We start from the raw sequence: 17,889 nt of genomic DNA, 5'->3' as shown, positions 1-17,889 counted from the left end.
AAAATGTATATAAAATGTTTTATAGGTGGCATTTACCACTGGCAAGATTAGCAAAGGTGTTTAAAAGCCTGTCCTCTAGATGTTGGAAATGTAACCAGACACCGGGGATGTATCATCATATGTGGTGGACATGTGTAAAAGCAAAGAAATAGTGGATAAAATACTTGTATGGTTGGAGATAATGTTAAAACAACACATAGATTTGAAGCCAGAAATATTTTGCTAGGCATAACACCTAAAAGTATGATAAAGGGAACTTATACTTATTGTTGTATGTCTTGGCAACAGCAAGAATTATATTTGCACAGTACTGGAAAAATGAGGAAATGCCTACAGAGGATGATGTAATTAAAAAATATATATGTTACATGTTTAAATGCTATATGTCTTGGCAGTAGCAAGAATTATATTTGCACAGTACTGGAAAAATGAAGGAACACCTACAGAAGATGATGTAATTTAACATTTTTTTAGATTGCGTAGAAATGGACAGACTGACACTAAAAATAAAAGAAAAAGAAGATACGGAGTATTTTCAAACATGGGACTTGTTTTATACATGGTTGGATAGCAGAGGTAGAAATTAGGAGTGGGAAATGTATAATTGTATAAAAATAAATTGATCCAGATAATATGCTGTTCACTAAGCACTTATGTATGTAATGTGAAAACATATAAATAAGCTGTTAAAAAAAAGATTCCTACTGATGAACCCAACCAAGTCAGCACTCCAAAATGATCAGATCTCTCTCTAAGAACAATTTTACATGAGTACATGATTTCGGCACATATGAAACCAAAGCTAACTCTTATTTCCCATGGTTTTCGTATAATTAAAAAATAGCGATTCTCCCTTCCTCCGTGTCACAGGTCACATTGTCCAATTAGGCCACGGGTGTCAAACTTCATTTTGTTGAAGGCCGCATCAGGGTTTGTTTGACCTTGGGGGGTGCAGGGTGAGTGTGGCCAGAGTGGGTATGGCCAGCTCAATGACACTCCTGTCAGTGGTGCCTGTGGTGACCCGAGCACTTTGCCAGCAAAAACAGGTTCCCAAGCTCCGTTTCCGGCTGCCACAGCCTCCTACAACCCTCTGCCAGTGAAAACGGAACTCGGGAGGGCCGCATATGCCCCTCCTCCCCTGAGCTGCTTTTTCACTGGCAAAGGGTTGCAGGAGGCTGTGGCAACTGAAAATGGAGCTTGGGAACCTGTTTTCACAGGCAGAAGTACTGCAGACCAGTCTTTTGCTGTTTCCAACGCAGTTCCGTGGCTCAGATCTAAATACCCCCAGGCCGCATTCGGGCCCCGGGCCTTGAATTTGATACCCCTGAATTAGGCGTTCTGGCGTCTCTCTGGTAATTCCTTCACATCTTTGGCCAGCACCTGTTGGGATGACCTTGGTTCCCATGGGATGACCTGTTGTTATTGTCTGGTCCCACATTCCAAGCTTCTTCCTCCCCCACCCCTCCCTCCAATAGTGTGCGGCAAGCTGAGAAATGAAAATCTGGCAGCAGCATGGATTCATTTTGGAACACTGCAACCATTAGAAATACACACCAGTTGCCAAACATGTGAATTTTGATGACATGATGATGGGGATATTGCAACAGTCACAAGGCTGAAAAATTGTCATAAGTCACTTTTTTCCATCTATATATATATAAATGGGTGTGTGTGTGTGTTCCAGCATAACTCTGGAACGCCTCGAGCAATTTCAACGAAACTTAATACCCAGATGACTTACTCTCTGGAAAAAATTACTGTGGGGATGAGACACCTCTAACACCCCGGAGGAGGGTGTTCTGTTAAGATGCAGTCTGTTGTGCCTTAAAATGGTTTCTACTGTACTTCCTTAAAATGGATTCTACTGTACAGTGCAGTGGAGTTACCGTAGTAATGGCTTCACAGTACTCCACAAGGGGTCTCCCTCTGGTAAGGGGGAAAATCCAACGTTAGAAATTATGCTTCTGGGAGTACAGGGAAAACATTTTTAACTAATTTAATTGTCACTGAAATCAGGGCTCAGGGCGAAGTTGCTCTTGCCATCACCTCTTCAGGAATTGCGGTGACGTTCATGGAAGGAAGGAGGACAGCCCATTCCGCACTTACATTGCCACTTGACGTTACCATTCCTGTCTAATACAGGACTGGGATAAGTAAATACCCAGGCAACACCGAGTTATCAGCTAGTTGGTGTTATAACTTTGAATGGTCACCAAATGAATGATTGTAAGTCAAGGACTGTCTGTACAAAGTTCTTCTGAGAAATTTCAGCTTAGCCCTTCTCAAGGCAAGAACGTACAATCCTGGCCATTAGTTCAATTCCTTCCTTACAATACAATACAATAGCAGAGTTGGAAGGGACCTTGGAGGTCTTCTAGTCCAACCCCCTGCCTAGGCAGGAAACCCTATACCGTTTCAGTCAAATGGCTATCCAACATCTTCTAAAAAACTTCCAGTGTTGGGGCATTCACAACTTCTGGAGGCAAGCTGTTCCACTGATCAATCGTTCTAACTGTCAGGAAGTTTCTCCTCAGTTCTAAGTTGCTTCTCTCCTTGATTAGTTTCCACCCATTGCTTCTTGTTCTACCCTCAGGTGCTTTGGAGAATAGTTTGACTCCCTTTTCTTTGTGGCAACCCCTGAGATATTGGAACACTGCTATCATGTCTCCCCTAGTCCTTCTTTCTCTTAAGCTAAACATACCCAGTTCCTGCAATGGTTCTTCATATGTTTTAGTCTCCAGTCCCCTAATCATCTTTGTTGCTCTTCTCTGCACTCTCTCCAGAGTCTCCATATCTTTTCTACATCGTGGCGACCAAAACTGAATGCAGTATTCCAAGTGTGGCCTTACCAAGGCATTATAAAGTGGTATTAACACTTCACGTGATCTTGATTCTATCCCTCTGTTTATGTAGCCTAGGACTGTGTTGGCTTTTTTGGCAGCTGCTGCACACTGCTGGCTCATATTTAAATGGTTGTCCACTAGGACTCCAAGATCCCTTTCACAGTTACTACTACTGAGCAAGGTACCACCTATACTGTACCTGTGCATTCCATTTTTGTTGCCTAAATGTAGAACCTTACTCTTTTCACCATTGAATTTCATTTTATTAGATAGTGCCCAATGTTCAAGTTTCTCCTTTTCTCCCTCCCCTTGAGAAAATTCTGAATGAACGCGTGAGAGCCAAAAAAGGGAAAGGAAACCAGGTTTTCAAGGGGTGGGAGGCTTATTAGGGGCCATTTCAGGTAAGAGGCAGGCAGCAAACAGTACCAAAGGGCAGAAGGAGGAACAACAACAGGGAGCAAACTTCTCTCTGTTTTTCTCAGAGTCGTATCACAAAAACAAGGCAGACCCTGAAGGGACAGAGCTGGGCAGGTAAGAACATGCTGAATGGCGTTTGTCTTCTTCTGGAAGTTGGATATTGAATTGTTTATGGGGCACGGCCACATGATGCAGCAGAAAGGAGGGTGGGGATTACCCCAAGAATGTTGCCTTGGCTTAGGAAGAGGTGGAATGAGATGAATTTGCTGCTGTCTTCTTTTCAGGTTTGTGTGCCAGTTGGGAGTTTTAGGGTATTTTGGAGAACAAAGGAAAATGTTTGGAGGGTGGGGTGGAACAGGTGAGGAAACAGTGCTGCATGTTGTCTTATTCATGCATAGTTATCATAATTGGACTGGGCTTGGCATCGGAGGAACTCTTGAGCTCCATATGAGGTTCGTTATGTGCCTCTTCTGGAAAGAGATGGAAGAGTTTCCACAGGTAGAATCACAGGCAGGGAAGTCAGATTAGCTGGGAATTCACTGACTAGATAAATGATTTCCTTTGTTACCCAGTTCTCTCTCTCTTCAATCCAAAAATATCTTGGTTGCAAGCTTATTTCAGTCTGTTGATGAAAACCAGGTCAAGCCAAACGAAGCCTCTTCACAAGTCAAGATGCAATCGCCATACTTCCGCTTGCCTTCATAATGTTTGCCCCATATTTTTTTCAGCAAGTAAGGAAGAAAATGTGGTTGATGGGCACCATCCAGGACATCCCTAAGTTCACTATTCAAGGCTTCTCTCCAGGTGTCCCAGTAATGAGGAGAATGGACAGAAACCAATTTTACTATGATACTTTTAGAACCAGGATGTCCAATCTTGGCAACTTTAAGACTTGTGGACTTCCACTCCCAGAATTCTGGCTGGGGAATTCTGGGAGTTGAAGTCCACAAGTCTTAAAATTGCAGAGTTTGGACACTCTTGCTTTAGTGTCACTTTTGTTGACATGAAGACTTTCTAATTACCACTTTATAATGCCTTGGTAAGGCCACACTTGGAATACGGCATTCAGTTTTGGTCGCCACGATGTAGAAAAGATGTGGAGACTCTAAAAAGAGTGCAGAGAAGAGCAACAAAGATGATTAGGGGATTGAAGACTAAAATATATGAAGAACGGTTGCAGGAACTAGGTATGTCTAGTTTAATGAAAAGAAGGACTAGGGGAGACATGATAGCAGTGTTCCAATATCCCAGGGGTTGCTACAAAGAAGAGGGAGTCAAACTATTCTCCAAGGCACCTGAGAGTAGAACAAGAAGCAATGGGTGGAAACTAATCAAGGAGAGAAGCAACTCAGAACTGAGGAGAAACTTCCTGACAGTTAGAACGATTGATCAGTGGAACAGCTTGCCTCCAGAAGTTGTGAATGCCCCAACACTGGAAGTTTTTAAGAAGATGTTGGATAGCCATTTGTCTGAAGTGGTGTATGGTTTCCTGTGTAGGCAGGGGGTTGGACTAGAAGACCTCCAAGGTCCCTTCCAACTCTGCTATTGTATTGTATTGTATTGTGTATAATTCTTGAAGGCAGATGAAGGGATGACCTTAGATCTCGCCACAATCTTACTGTCTACTGTTTTTACTTTCACATTATATAATGCATTATTTTTACTCTCAACACTAGTTTGATAGTATGGTTTCCTTGTTGCTTCATAGCTTACAGTATGTTTATAACCCTACCCTTTCCAAAAATAATTATGACACTTCAATTACGAGACGGAAAGAAGAAGGAAATGATTCTGCAGGTGCCTTGGCCCTGCTCTTAAGAAACAAATATTCATGATGGAACAATCACATGCTAGGAAATATTATTATTACTAGCGGTAAGTATCTAATCTGCCAAGTCCTCCACATAAGCAATAGCTTTTCATTTCTTCTTGAAGATTCCACTGCTGTTATTCATAGCCAGGAATATTACTAGCCATCTCTGGCACTTGTTTTATTCGCTTTCCCATCAATCGTATCTCTCTGGCAGGCACTCTTAACTGAAATGCTGTTTTCACTTCACATGTAAGCAGAATTCAAGTGGTCAATGCCCTTGGTATGTACATAGTAGAAGGCATTCTCCTCTGCAGTTGTTGTTTGTGTAGCTCTGGCTTTAACACAGTGGCTGGTTTTGAGTTTAAGGAACTGACTCATAATGGGATTGCCTAGAACAGGGGTGTCAAACCTGCGTCGTCACATTGTCACCATGTGACGTATTGTGACTTTTTCCTCCTTCACCAAAACAGGGGTGGGCATGGCCAGTGCGTGACGTATCTGGCCCGCGGCCCGCCAGTTTGACAGCCCTGGTCTAGAAGGATCCATTTCAACTCCTTTCGATTCCTTTTACATAAGCCTACTGCCAAGTCTCCAACTACAGGTAATCCTTGATTAACAACCATTTTGTGATGACCCGGCGAGTGGCACAAAGGCAACACAGCCCAAGATCCAGTATGAGTCCCTTTATTAACACCAACTGTGCCCCCTATGTCCCTTTCAACTCTCCGGTCTGTTGAAAAACTCCTCCACAAACCTGTAACCGCCTTTGACTGAAAATACTTCAGTTCAAACGTTGTAAGCAGAAAACTTCCAACTATAAATCCAAGAAGGCAAGATAAGGTAATTAATCTGGCAGGGCAAGCAAAATAAGGAGTTCCAGAAGTGAAGTAGCACAGCAGTAAATCAAACCAGTTGGGAGGATGCCAGGAAGTCAGATAAGCAGTTAATACCAGATGAACTCAGTGTTTGTTCGCGACAACCGCCCCTCCCATTTCCCTCTCCTTTAAACTCCATCCCCAGGTGTGCCTTGTGAAGGGAATCGGGGCCCTTTCCTCCCTTGCAAGCCATGCAATCGATGTTGCTCTTGTCTCTGTTGTTCCCTACGTGGCTTAGGATGAGGAGAGGGTGGACCCTCTTGCTTCATCTGAATCCTTGTTCTACCTCTCCCCTACTCTGCCCAGCCTGACTTTGCCCTTCCCCAGTTTCCTCCACAGCCTACAGAGCCACTCTTCTGTTCTTTGTCAACTGTTCGTCTTCTCCCTCTGATTCAGACTCCAACAGGGGCATGACACATATGTTTAGTGACAATTCTAATGGCACTAAAAAACGACTTACGACTGTTTTTCACATTTACAACTATTTCTGCATCCCCATGGTTAAGTGATCAAAATTCGGACACTTGGCAACTGACATGAATTTATGACGGTTGCAGTGTCCCAGGTCCTGTGATCACCTTTTGTAACCTTCTGACCAGAAAAGTCAACGGGGAAGCCAGATTCACTTAACAACCATGTTATAAACGTAACAACTATAGTGATTCACTTAACAACTGAAAGTACGGCAAGAAAGGTTGTAAAATGGGGTAAAACTCACTTGACAACTGTCTCGCTTAGCAACAGAAATTTGGGGCTTAATTGTCATAAGTCAAGAACTACCTATAGATTGCAGGGGAGGGGCGGTTTTCCTTCTCTCTCCTAGGGTATCAAATAAGAAATATATTAAATATCTATGAAATGTTTACTGCTTGCCTTAGTAAAACATAAAGTGAACAGCTGTACAAACAGCATGACATAGGTACAAGAATACATTTAAACTCATTTTTACTGAAAGTGGTTTTATGGAAGTCAGCTCTATGTCCTGAGAGGCTCACCTACAGGTGGTGATCTCCTTAAAGGTGCCGCAGATTTTAAAAATACAGTATATACTATAATTAATGTTACTCTTTTGGCACAAAGCTCATAACAAGCAACAATCTCTACAGAAAGGCTCAAGGGATTGGTTCTTTTTTAATCTTTGTGCATTTGTGTCGTGGTCACGATCATCATTTTAGCCGTTGTCTATCCACTGCAGGGTGAAGGCCTCTTATGCATGTTTCCAATCAATTCGGTCTTGAGCTTTCTTTTGCTAATTGAGCCCATAATAGTTGGTGATCTCATCGATCCATCTTTGTTTTAGGTCTTTTTCGTGGATGCTTTTTATCAAGTGGGATCCAGTCTATGACTGGCTTGGTCCACCTGCCATTGGTTCTTCTTGCTCTGTGACCAGCCCATTTCCATTTAAATTATTTTACTCTCTTGATGATATTCGCAGTGACATGGCATGGCTTGGTGGGAGTGGCAGGGGAAAGATACTGTAAAATCTCCATTTCCTCCCAATCAGCTGGGACTCGGGAGGCAGAGAATAGATGGGGGTGGGGCCAGTCATAGGTGGTATTTACTGGTTCTCCCAACTATTCAAAAGTTCCACTACTGGTTCTCCAGGACTGGTCAGAACCTGCTGAATACCACCTCTGTACCATGGCTCTAATATTTGATGAACTCTCTAAGAGAGGAAGGGGTCAACCTATTCTCCAAAGTACCTGAAGGCAGGACAAGAAGTAATGGATGGAAGCTTAAGAAAGAGAGGTTCAACCTAGAATGAAGGATAAATTTCCTGACAGTTAGAACAATCAATCAGTAGAATGGCTTGCCTTCACAAGTGCTCCAACACTAAGGTGAGATTGGAGACCCATTTGGAATGGCATAGGGTCTTTTGCTTGAGCAGGAGGTTGGACTAGAAGACTTCCGAGGTCTCTTCCAACTCTGTTGTTCTGTATTCTGTATTGTCACTCATCTACATTTTATTTACAATAATACAATACAATACAATAGTAGAGTTGGAAGGGACCTTGGAGGCCTTCTAGTCCAACCCCCTGTCTAGGCAGGAAACCCTATACTGTTTCAGACAAATGGCTATCCAACATCTTCTTAAAGACTTCCAGTGTTGGGGCATTCACAACTTCTGGAGGCAACTTCTGTTCCACTGATCAATCGTTCTAACTGTCAGGAAGTTTCTCCTCAGTTATAAGTTGCTTCTCTCCTTGATTAGTTTCCACCCATTGCTTCTTGTTCTGTCCTCAGGTGCCTTGGAGAATAGTTTGACTCCCTCTTCTTTGTGGCAACCCCTGAGATATTGGAATACTGCTATCATGTCTCCCCTAGTCCTTCTTTCTCTTAAGCTAGACATACCCAGTTCCTGCAACCGTTCTTCATATGTTTTAGTCTCCAGTCCCCTAATCATCTTTGTTGCTCTTCTCTGCACTCTTTCTAGAGTCTCCACATCTTTTCTACATCGTGGTGACCAAAACTGGATGCAGTATTCCAAGTGTGGCCTCACCAAGGCATTATAAAGTGGTATTAACACTTCACGTGATCTTGATTCTATCCCTCTGTTTATGTAGCCTAGAACTGTGTTGGCTTTTTTGGCAGCTGCTGCACACCTCTGGCTCATATTTAAATGGTTGTCCACTAGGACTCCAAGATCCATCTCACAGTTACTACTACTGAGCAAGGTACCACCTATACTGTACCTGTGCATTCTGTTTTTGTTGCCTAAATGTAGAACCTTACTCTTTGGTTTGGTTTTTCTGTTTGAGAAAGGTTTGCTGCTTTCCAGTTTTGCTTCTCAATTCCCTGCTGTCAAAAAAAAAACATCTTTATCTCTTCCTTAATCTCTCTCTCCATTTTGCTTTTGTCTTTTCAAGTATTTTCTTTGTTTCTCTTTCCTTCCAGATTGGTATAACAAGAATCTAGCACTCGGCCCCTTTTCTTTTCTTTTTCAAGTACCTGCCAGGTTATACCACACTTTAATTCATTTATTTATTGTTCTGCTGCTGTAACCAACTCATTTTTTTTTGTACCTACTTTTTTTTCCTTTTCAGCTGACCACAGGAATCTCTGAGGAGCAAGACAGTCTCCAAGGGAGAACAGATGTGAATTTGTGGAGGAACGAAGGTCTGTGTACTTTAAAGTAGGAGGTGTGTGCTTTAGGGAAAAAAGAGAGAAGGTATGGCCCCAGAAAGGAAGATAAAATCTTCTTTTAGCCTCATGAGCTCCATTACTTTGTTTAGTGTTTTGGAAATTAATTGTGTATTTAGATGAACCTTCCTTGACAGGAAATATTGAACAGGGGCATGCATCTTTCTATGTGTTGTTAATGTTGATCATTAGACCTTACTACCTATTATGTATCCCAAGAGGTAGGATTTTTTTTTAACCCAAATGAGCAAAACAAGATGATGCAAAATCCCAAAGGCCACAGCTTTGTTGAACAGCTACAGCTTTATTTGCTAAAGAAGTTCAAGGCTGGTTAAATCAGTGGTATCCTTCGGCTGTCATGGAGCAACAGGTCCTGAAAAATGACCTTTTTTTAGTTGTATAATTGCATTTCCTTTTCTCCTTCGTTTGGCAATCTATCCTGGAAAACCAGAACTGGATAATTCTTCTCCACAAAGTGTCATAAACTAGTCTCACGGTTTCTGCAGCCAGAGGTCTAAATCTAATGTATGAGGCATATTTACCGAATATCATGCAAGTGGAGACTCCCAGGTGTGCATAATCATTTATTATTTTAACTATTGACCAGCTGTGAATGTTTGTTGATTTTAAACTTTAGTATGTTTAGAAATATGAGGGAGATGGATTGTCTAGAACAGGGGTGTCAAATTCAAGGGCCACAGGCTGGATCTGGCCAGTGGGGCCGCCTTGGAAACAGCAAAGGACCGGCCCACGGTGCCTCTGCCAGTGAAAACAGAGCTCCATTTTTGCTGGCAGAGGCTTGCAGGAGGCAGTCGCAGCTAAAAATGGAGCTCATGACGGCCGTGGGCAGGCCTCCCAAACTCCGTTTTTGCTGGCAGGAGGCTGTTGCAGCTGAAAATGGAGCTTGGGAGACACGAGTGACATCGGGTTGGCCACGCCCATCTCGGCCACACCCACTCCGGCCCCTCAAGGTCAAACACAACCTTGATGCGGCCCTCAATGAAATTGAGTTTGACACTCCTGGCCTGGAAACATGAAATATAAACAAATGTCTTCAGGTTTGACTGATCCACATTGTGGACAGGGCCTTTTGAGTTAAACTTGATTTCTGATGGCTTCATTCGCACATCTTTGTAGTTTTTCCAGCAAAAATATGGAAGGCCTTCACGTTTCCTTCTTTGGAGATAGCTTTCCTATTTCCCAGGCTAGCCCATAGCCTTACCATTCCTGGAAGAATTCCCTAACCAACTGCAACCCTATTTATCTTCTGGGGCCAGGTACTGCCCTATGCTGTACCCCATTGACCAATGATTAAAGATGATGGGCTAGATTTTACAGTGGGTGTTGTTGTTTTTGTTTCGGTCTCTTTCTCTCTTTCAACAGGTTGGAGCCAAGGTGTAAATTCTGATCCTGGGTCATATTCGTTCCGATTGCTGCCATGCCTATTCTCCTCCCTGCATTCCTGGGACTTTGTTTCTGCCAACTGATTTCTGGCGACGTCGCTGAAAATGACAGCCTGGTGGTCACCAGCTCTGGATCCATTAAAGGCATGAGAGTCCTAACTAGTTCCGGTGCCGTAAATGCCTATCTAGGAATTCCATATGCTGAGCCTCCGGTAGGGAGACTGCGCTTCCAGAAACCTATCCCACATCAACCGTGGAGCCACGTCTTGGAGGCTACCCACTTTGGGAAACCTTGTCACCAATGGACCATTTTTAACTATCCTTCAAAGTTATGGGTGGCCAATAAGCCCCATTCTGAAGACTGTCTTTTCCTCAATATTTGGGTGCCTCACCCCCAGCCTTCTGGGTCAGTCCCTATCCTTGTTTGGATCCATGGTGGAGGATTTACTGTTGGTTCAGGGTCTTCGGACTTATACAATGGGTCAACATTAGCTGCTACCGAAAATGTCATTGTGGTATCTCTGAACTACCGAGTGGGGATCTGGGGCTTTTTTTTCTTCCCACCGGAAGCCCCGGGGAACATGGGCTTATGGGACCAATATCTGGCTGTGAATTGGTTGAAGGAAAATGCAGCGGTCTTTGGTGGAGATGCAGATAAGTTGACTCTCATTGGCCACAGTGCTGGAGCAGCCTCTGTGGGTTTCCACCTCCTCTCTCCTATAAGCCAATCCCTTTTTGACCGAGCGGTGCTCCAGAGTGGCACCCCCAATGCACCCTGGGCTTCGATGCCGCCTGAAAAGATCCGGGAACGTGCCGTTAATGTAATTGGTCTGTTGAACTGCAGAGAAGGGAACGACAGTGCTGTGATGAGCTGTCTCCAAAATAAGGAAGCCGATGCGTTTCTGAATTTCAGTTCTTATTTCTTACCCACCTTCGATGGGGATTTCCTTCCCGAAGATCCAAAGAGAATGCTACAGAAGGGGAAAATTCCAGCAAAGCCACTACTTATAGGTATTACAAGGGAGGATGGCACAGTCTTTACACCTCGAGTTCTGAACAATGGAGACGATGACAAAAATGGGGCCTGGGAGAAGGCCCTATCAGCTCTAGACATCATATTACGAAGAGATTTCGAAGAAGATATTGCCAAGGCTGTAGTGCTGAAGTACAGTGAAGGGAACTACAGGCCAAATCCCAACCGTCAGATCTTGGCTCATATTAGCAGAGATCACTATTTTGTGTGCTCACTCATGGAAGTTGCTGCAAGGATGGTAGCAGCGGAGGGCTCTGTCTTCGTTTACTCCTTCAATCACCAAATTTCGACTTCCATCTGGCAAGAATGGATGGGTGCAGCTCATGGAGTTGAGGTCCCTTTTCTCTTTGGAACCCTCTCGTCACTTCCAGGACTCAATCAATCAGATGAAAATGCCGACAGGGTACTAAGTGAACGGATGATGCATTACTGGGCCCAGTTTGCCAGAAGCGGGTAAGACACACTTGTGAGATGTGCTTAAGCACAGCGTTAGGGCATTTCTTCCACGAATCTGGGTTTCTGGTACAGGGGTGGGTTGCTACCGGCATTACTGCTGGTTCGGCGCACAAAAAGGTTTTGCGCGCATGAGCTTGCTTCACTCGCATGCATGCCAAATGGGCACTCTGTGCGTGTGCACATTTACACCTAAAAAGGTCTGCATATGCACAGAAGATTAGAAAAGGGAAAAAAATTACATTTCTGCAATGGTGATTGTTCTGCGCATGTGGAGAACCAAAAATCAAGAATGGCATAGCCACCAATAGAATCAATTTGGGTGCGTGGGCGGCCGAGTTAATACGTACTCGGCCGAACCAGTGCGAACCGGTAGGAACCCACCTTTGTTCTGGTATTTGTATTAGATAGACAGTATGGAAGAACTGGGTATGTCTGGTTTAATGAACAGAAGGACTAAGGGTGACATGATAGCAATCTTCCAATATCCACCACAAAAAAGATGGGATCAACCTATTCTCCAAAGCACCTGAAGGCAGGACAAGAAGCAATGGGTGGAAATTAATCAAGGAGAGAAGCAACCTCGAACTAATGAGAAGTTTCCTGAGAGGGAGAACAATTAATTCGTGGAACAACTTTCCTACAGAAATTGTGAGTGCTCCAACACTGGAAGTCTTTAAGAAGATGTTGGATAGCCATTTGTCTGGAACGGTATAGGGTTTCCTGCCTAGGCAGGGGGTTGGACTAGAAGACCTCCAAGGTCCCTTCCAACTCTACTATTGTATTGTATTGTATTGTAAGTGCTAATACCACTTTATAATGCCTTGGTAAGGCCACACTTGGAATACTGCATTCAGTTTTGGTCGTCACAATGTAGAAAAGATGTGGAGACTCTAGAAAGAGTGCAGAGAAGAGCAACAAAGATGATTAGGGGACTGGAGACTAAAACATATGAAGAACGGTTGCAGGAACTGGGTATGTCTAGTTTAATAGAAAGAAGGACTAGGGGAGACATGAGAGCATTGTTCCAATATCTCAGGGGCTGCCACAAAGAAGAGGGAGTCAAACTATTCTCCAAAGCACCTGAGGGTAGAACAAGAAGCAATGGGTGGAAACTAATCAAGGAGAGAAGCAACTTAGAACTGAGGAGAAATTTCCTGACAGTTAGAACAATTAATCAGTGGAACAGAAAATGCCTCCAGAAGTTATGAATGCTCCAACATTGGAAGTTTTTAAGAAGAGATTGGACAACCATTTGTCTGAAACGGTATAGGGTTCCTGCCTAGGCAGGAGGTTGGACTAGAAGACCTCCAAGGTCCCTTCCAACTCTGCTATTGTATTGTATTGTATCCCTTCCAACTCTGTTATTCTGATGCTAAAATGACAATTTAACCAAAGTCAATTTTGGCTCACATCAACTTCTATTCCAGAAGGAATTTATAGTATATACCCGTGATGATGAACTTATGGCACGTGTGCCACGGCACACATATGTGCGCCAGCCAGCTGATTTTTGGCCTTCCGGAGGGCCACAGGAGGCTGTTTTCGCCCTCCCAAGGCTTCAGTAAAACCTCTGGAGCCTGGGGAGGATGAAAAACAGGCTCAATGGGCCAACTGGAAGTTTTGAAATGATCCATTTCTAGCTTCCGGAGAGCCTCCGGGGGACCGGGCGAGGCTGTTTTCGCCCTCCCAAGGCTTCAGGAAAGTCTCTGGAGCCCGGAGAGGGCAAAAACTCCCCCCATGTGGGGAGGGTCGTGCGCGCACGCAAGGGGCAGGGGTTGTGTGTGCATGTGCAGGTAGGCGGGGTGCACTGAATTGTGGGTGTGGGCACATGCGTATGCGTGATAGCATGCACATGCACAATTTTGGCACACCTTTCCAAAAAGGTTCTCCATCACTGGTCTATAGTGTATATTTCTCTAGGCACCGCGATCTGCCTTGTGACTGACTTCCACTGCTAGAAATAATTGATTTGGAAATAAGCAAAACTAATACCACTTGAAAATGCTCATCAGGAGGGAATATGAAGTTGACCTGTCAGTCATTGTATCCTTAATCTTGTAGTTCAAGTTGCCTGTTGCCTGTAATCTGACCATTTTATTTCCTTGACAGGAATCCTTCCAAATTCACACCCGGTGAAGTTCAATGGCCACTTTACAATGCTACTGAACAAAACGTCTACCATATCAGCACAGAGGCACCTCAAATCATGCAGTTTTTGCCACGTGAGCACTGCAGTTTTTTGGAAACCCACGTTTATAACACAACAGGAATTGGTGAGTTACTACTCCATTCCTTTATGTCAACTCAAATCACTTCACATCACTCATTTTCCTATCATGCGTGGTTGCCAAAGATGCATTTGATCTCAATTGGCCCCAGAATTGGTCATTCTAATGTAAAGGGTGTTTTGGCATGTATCACTCGCCTTGTGCCACTGAATGGTGTAAATCCGAATATTTTGGATTATGTCTTGGTTAACCGCCCCCTGGTGTTTACTACCAAGTCCTGAAATTATGAATATTGTAGCACCATAGCAGTCATTAGCCCTTACAAACAGAGCCCTTGAACAGAGGCACTGTAACGTTCACCCTAGTCCCCCCCCCCCTTCGTGCTCTCCACAAATGGTTCCTCACTCCCATCCTGCTGCACCAGACTCTCTCACTTGATCTGTCTCCTCTCTGCTGTGGTTCCTTTGCATTTGAAGGAGAGGAGAGCAGGATGATTTTGCTCCCAGCATCTGGTCAGATTGCAAATGCTTTTTGTGCTGGGAGTGAAATGTGTCTAGGGGCCATGATCTTGTGTGGGGGAAGGGGAGGGGGATGCATGAGATATCTCAGGGAGGTGGAGATGCCTTGGGGGCCTGTTCTATCACTAACCCCCCCCCCCCCCCATGGCCTTCCCCACCCTGAGATACATTTAACAACCCACACATTTTATTCCCAAATGCATGGGTGAAAGCAGGGAGTGATCATGTTGTCAGTGACATGATTCACTCCTATGAATCCTCGAGTTTATGAATGTAATTGGCAGGCTCCATTACATTTGTAGCTTGAGGGTTACCTATATTGCCAGGCCTGGAAGCCATCCTTTGCATTGGGCCTTCAGACCTGCCACATTTTCTGCCGTGGGAAAATGGGAGGGGGGATTATATGGAGTATAGGAGATACATAGTCTAAATATCATTCCTTTCTCAGAGAGTCAAGGACATCTTGCCCTGCACCTGGAGTGGTGTGACTGGGAGGCATCTCCACTTGGGATAGAGCTTGATTGGACCGTGTGATGGACCTGTGGGTGCTAGGCAGGGACTTGAACTTTCTTTTGGGTGGGGAAAACCTGGAAGCTTTCACATTTGGATTTTCCCAGATGCGCCAATATGACATCTCTAGTAAAATGGAACTTTGAGGAAACTCAAGCTTCGGAGTCAGAGTTGGGTTGCTCCCGGTTCGGCCCAGATCGGGTGAACTGGTAGTGGCGGTGGGGGGGCGGCTCCACCCATCTACCTGGACACTTCTGCGCCTGCACAGAAATGTTGCACATGTGTGTGAGCACGCGTGCAAGCACGAGCAAGCCGGTAGTATTGGGATTTGCAATCCGCCTCTGCTCCGAGTCTTCTTTCATTGAAGGTGCTACTTGGAACCCTGACATGTACTCCTTCCTCCTCCTATTTTCCCCACGACAACCTTTTGAGGTTGAGTTGGGCTGAGAGAGAATGACTGGCCCAAAGCTACCCAGCTGACTTTCATGGCTATGGTGGGAGTAGAACTCATAGTCTCCAGGTTTCACCCCTAGCTTTATGCCACTGAATGGTATAAATCTGAATATTTTTGATTATGATTTGATTAAACTGTCAGAAGCTTGAAAATGGACAAGGCAGTTGTGCTATTTTAAGTAGGGTGATATTATGCCTATGTTTCTGCAAAGTATTTGTACAAGGAAACTCCACTGAACTCTGCTGTTTTTGTATCATTACTCCTGTACGTACATTGTGGAAGCACTGACAGTTACACTGTCACGTATCTACGTGTCCTGTATCTACGTGTCCTGCCCCCTCTTGTCAATCAGGCAGGAAGTTAGTTAATTGGCCCGTTTGCGTTTTGTTCAAGCGGGAGATTTAGAAGGTTTCTATTGGTTAACGCGATGACAGCTCGGGGTATAAAAGAGCTGTCAGAACGCTTGTTCTCGTTCTTGTCTAGTTTTGTTCTAATAAATCCGTTGTATGCGCACGGAGCCTCGTCATTACCTCAGGCGCCTGGAATCAAATGTACACAGTAGTGGCTCTAATAATTTTTTTTCTTTTTCCCTTTGCCAGGTGCAGCATAAAGAGATCAGACTAAATCAACGACAACCACTGACCAGAATTTAATGAAAGGAATTCTCAGGCTACTTTACTGTCAACCGTGTACTGGAAAATATAGTAAAAGAGATATACGGAGAACGAGTGAAAGTGGATGTGAACAGAGAGAATTTGCTTAAAAATCATACTCAAATAAAAGGGTGATGGGAACATCGAGTGCATGGCTTTGTGCAGTGTACAAGTAGTCCTCGACTTACAACCACAATGGAGCCAAAAATCTCTGTTATTAAGCAAGACAGTTGTTAAGTGAGTTTTGCTCCACTTTATAACTTTTCTTGCCAGTTATTAAGTGAGCCATACAGTTTATAAGTTATCCCAACTTGATCAATTAGGGGAAAAAAAGACTCTCCAATCCATTGTTAATGAAAGTATACTTTACTAAAGGCAAGTGATTACACAGTAGCAAAGCCGGATCTGAAGTTTCGTGGTCAAAACATCTAGTGAACTTTTCCTTCTCCCAATTCTTTCCCTGGCTATCTCAAAGTGTCCAGCTACATTCAAACAAATTGTTTTGGTAACAATCCCTGGCTTGGTGGGCTGGACAGTTTCACATTCCATTCCATGACCTTGGAATGTCAAGTGGCTCCCATGCGATGGCACAAAGAGTAGCTTCGAGTCCCTTCATCCCAACCCACCCACCCACCCCTTTACCTCCCTGCAGCTCTCTCCTCCCATTGCCTATGGCAGACTGGCATCTTGCAAAACATGGCTGGTGCAGCAGAATGGCAGTCCTGTGTCAGTTGTTAAGTTAGTTACACGGTTGTTAAGTGAATCTGTCTTCCCCATTGACTTTGCTTGTCAGAAGGTCACAAAAGATTATCAAATGACCCTAGGACACTGCGACCGTTATAACTATGAGCTCAATTACCAAGCGTCCGACTTTTGATAATGTGACCGTGGGGATGCTGCAAGAGTCATAAGTGTGGAAAATGGTCATAAGTCACTTTTTTTCAGTGCAGTTGTAACTTTGAATGGTCACTAAATGAATGGAGGTAAATCAAGGACTACCTGTAGTCTTAACTTCATTGACTGACAACCTGCTTCTGTCCTTTTGATTATTATGTAAATGGCTCCTCAAAGACTCCTGTGTAATGAATGAAGGTAAAAATATGTGTCCTGGGATAATGTTGCAGGATCCAATCTGGGTGGGTGAGACACACACACACACACACTGCCGGAGGAAAATTCCCCTGAGGATGGGCTCCAGCACGAGTCTGAAAGTTCAGAAGAAAAGGCCTCTGGTCCTGGTGACCGACCCTGATTGGATCCTGCAACTCCTATGTAAGTCATTAACCTTATTGTAGCATTCTTTATTGGCCAAGTGTGATTGGACACACAAGGAATATGTCTTTGGTGCATATGCTCTCAGTGTACACAAGGATAATAAACTACGTAAGAATAGAAAGATACAACACTTAGTGATAGTCAAGGTTACTAATAAGCTGTCAAATCATATTAGGAAACAAATAAAAATAATATAAATTTTAAAGATACAAGCAACATGGTTATAGTCATAAGTGGGATAAGTACTAGGAAGGAAGAGAAGAATAATAG

At 43.9% G+C, this 17,889-nt stretch overlaps 1 protein-coding gene across 1 annotated transcript; it reads left to right on the top strand.

Moving 5' to 3' along the window:
* Window positions 1-3,238: 3,238 nt before the first annotated feature.
* On the top strand, window positions 3,239-16,632 carry LOC309383342 (acetylcholinesterase-like). Its single transcript, XM_081935796.1, has 5 exons — window positions 3,239-3,374; window positions 8,993-9,065; window positions 10,473-11,978; window positions 14,091-14,254; window positions 16,291-16,632. Exons 3-5 carry the CDS (start codon window positions 10,528-10,530, stop codon window positions 16,299-16,301), a joined length of 1,626 nt encoding a protein of 541 aa, XP_081791922.1. The 5' UTR covers window positions 3,239-3,374; window positions 8,993-9,065; window positions 10,473-10,527; the 3' UTR covers window positions 16,302-16,632.
* The last annotated feature ends 1,257 nt before the right edge of the window (window positions 16,633-17,889 follow it).

Source organism: Natrix helvetica, assembly GCF_964273705.1.
Source record: "Natrix helvetica genome assembly, chromosome: 1".
NCBI classification, from domain to species: Eukaryota; Metazoa; Chordata; class Lepidosauria; order Squamata; family Natricidae; genus Natrix; species Natrix helvetica.
The sequence above is the reverse complement of the archived record's forward strand: the minus strand, read 5'-3'. Positions and strand labels throughout refer to the sequence as shown.